Source organism: Carlito syrichta, unplaced genomic scaffold (assembly GCF_000164805.1).
Source record: "Carlito syrichta isolate Samal-C Ts95f unplaced genomic scaffold, Tarsius_syrichta-2.0.1 Scaffold302579, whole genome shotgun sequence".
Taxonomy (NCBI): Eukaryota; Metazoa; Chordata; class Mammalia; order Primates; family Tarsiidae; genus Carlito; species Carlito syrichta.
The window spans coordinates 386,245-388,542 of NW_007246675.1; the positions used below are offsets into that span (position 1 = coordinate 386,245).

The 2,298-nt window shown below is 43.5% G+C and overlaps 1 protein-coding gene across 1 annotated transcript; it reads left to right on the forward strand.

Moving 5' to 3' along the window:
• Positions 1 to 1,910, forward strand: SOWAHA (sosondowah ankyrin repeat domain family member A; the record flags this gene model as incomplete). The annotated part of the gene is made up of 1 exon (XM_008056946.1): positions 1 to 1,910. A coding segment is annotated over one exon (393 nt), but the record flags the coding sequence as incomplete, so codon positions are not given.
• Between the last annotated feature and the right edge of the window lie 388 nt (positions 1,911 to 2,298).

Genomic DNA, 2,298 nt, shown 5'->3' on the forward strand with positions numbered 1-2,298 from the left:
CGTCGCGCCTACCAGTACCTGCCGCCGGGCTCCTCGTACGCGCTGCGCCGCCTGCTGGGCGACCCGGGCCTGCGGGGCCCCACGGAGCCGGACGCCACTGGCGGCGCAAGCGGCGGTCTGGTGGCCCGGCGCCCGGTGCAGGTGGCCGCCACCATCCTCAGTTCCACCACCAGCGCGTTTCTGGGCGTCCTGGCCGACGACCTGATGCTCCAGGACCTGGCTCGGGGCTTGAGGAAGTCGGGCTCCTTCAGCAAGTTCTTGAGCGCCTCGCCTCTGGTTCCCCGTAAGAAGACAAAGATCCGGGGTGGTCTGCCAGCTTTCTCGGAAATCTCTCGTCGACCTGCCCCGGGGCCTTTAGCTGGTCTAGTGCCCAGTCTGCCCCCCACAACCTGATGCTCCCTGGGGCTGGGCTCTGGTTGATCTACCCGGGCCTGCCCAAGTCGGGGGGCCCAATACCTGCAGCCCCATTCTGTTCCCAACTTTGTCCGCTGCAGCCTGTCTTGCCCAGTCGGGCCTGCACCTCCAGCTTCTGTCTGAAGCTTGGCCTGTCTCCAGAGGTGGGATTCGCGATCTCAGAGAGAGCCTCCTAGACAGAATTCCAGTATTCAGGCCTAACCACTGGGGGAGACTTGGAATTTAGGGTCAAAGGTTAAGGGGCAACAGCTGGTCTGGCCCCTGAATGCGTTCACCTGATGCCTCTGCATCTACACAGGCCCGAGGCAGAACTAGACCAGGGGTCTCTTTAGATGTTGGGAGATGTTACGTGGTTTGTCAGCTTTAAGATAGGCGGTGGTTTTGTAATTTGATGCTTTTATTCTGTTTTTAAATTGAAATGAGGTAAAGCGACTTTCATAAAACCTTTTGAAGTTATATTTTTCCACTTTTGGGCAAAGTGCTCATTTTCAATTTTTTGCTAAATATTTTGGAATTCTATTTTAAAAAATGATCAAGATCTAAAGGAAATTAGTCCCAACCAACAAACTCTTAAAAATGTATCTACCTCATTTTAGTCAATCAAGCTTCTGGAGAGTCTTGAACACAGAATAACCATTGTGACCGTTATGAATGTAACCAATTGCAGTTATACCGTGAGTTCTAAATATTTGGAAACAAATGCATCTTGGAAGTAAAAGTGTCTTAACAAAGAGAGAAAAGAGACATTTTGACAAATACTTTTAATTTGTGGTTGTCGTCGTAGTGAAATATAAACGTGTTTGGCACCGGTGGTTGGCTATTTTGATTTGGCACGAATATTTACTTTCTAAAAAACGTGGTTTGTGAGTTGCACCTTTGAGCTATTTTTCTGAATTTGTGGTTTCTAAATCTGACTGAGCCTTTCAGCGCAACAGGTGAATATTCAGAGAAAAGTCATAGCATTACACCAGAAAAATAACTGATTAAATAGTAATGAATACAATTAAGGAGAAACTATTCTATATCAATGTTCGATACAAACAAAAATTTGTGATATCCATTTTTTAAAACCATTTAAAAGCAGACAGCTTATTCCAAAGTAGCAAATGCAGAATCTCTTTGCTCAGTGAACTTGGATGAGTGGCTTAACTTCTCTGAACCTTTATTCTTATCTGTAAATTGAGAAGGTTTGTAGATATTGCCAAGATTTCCCAGGTTCAACACAGTGTAATTATGATAGCATTTATATTCTGTTTTAAAGATGTGAAATCTATTTGCTCAGTCAGCCTTTTCAAATATCATATTTGGATAATGCTCTGCTTTTGCAAATTGTATTTGCATGTCATTAGTTATATCAAACAGTCTTTGTGGCACAGAGTAATGGGGCTTCTCCTGCTCCCCATAAATCAGTGAAGCCTGTTAAATTATTTAAGGCAGTCTTTCATGGAATGTTTTGATTTGAGCAGTGAAATAAAGATCTCCATTTTGTTCCTGCTTATGTGGCGATGTACTTCTCTGAAACATTCTGTATTTCTTTTTTCTTTTTGTCTACTTAATTTATTCCATTTCCCCTCCTTTTTCTGCCTTTTCAAGCATTCTGTTATTGAAAGGATTTGGACTCTTCTGCAAAATAAAGGTATCAACCTGTAGATAAATGTAGGCCCTGATCTGACCCTTTCCACCTTCCTTTGCCTAGAACTCTAGCTAATCTGCATAAATTATTTTAAAATGCAAATTAAATCTGTCAAAAAAATTGTGGAAGGCACAATTACAGCAATTTGAGTAGCTGGAGGTCTAGAAGACAGAATAAAATATTAGAGATTTTCCATGGTAAAAGAGAGGTATGACTGAAACAGGGTAACAAAGGTCACAGACTCACGTATG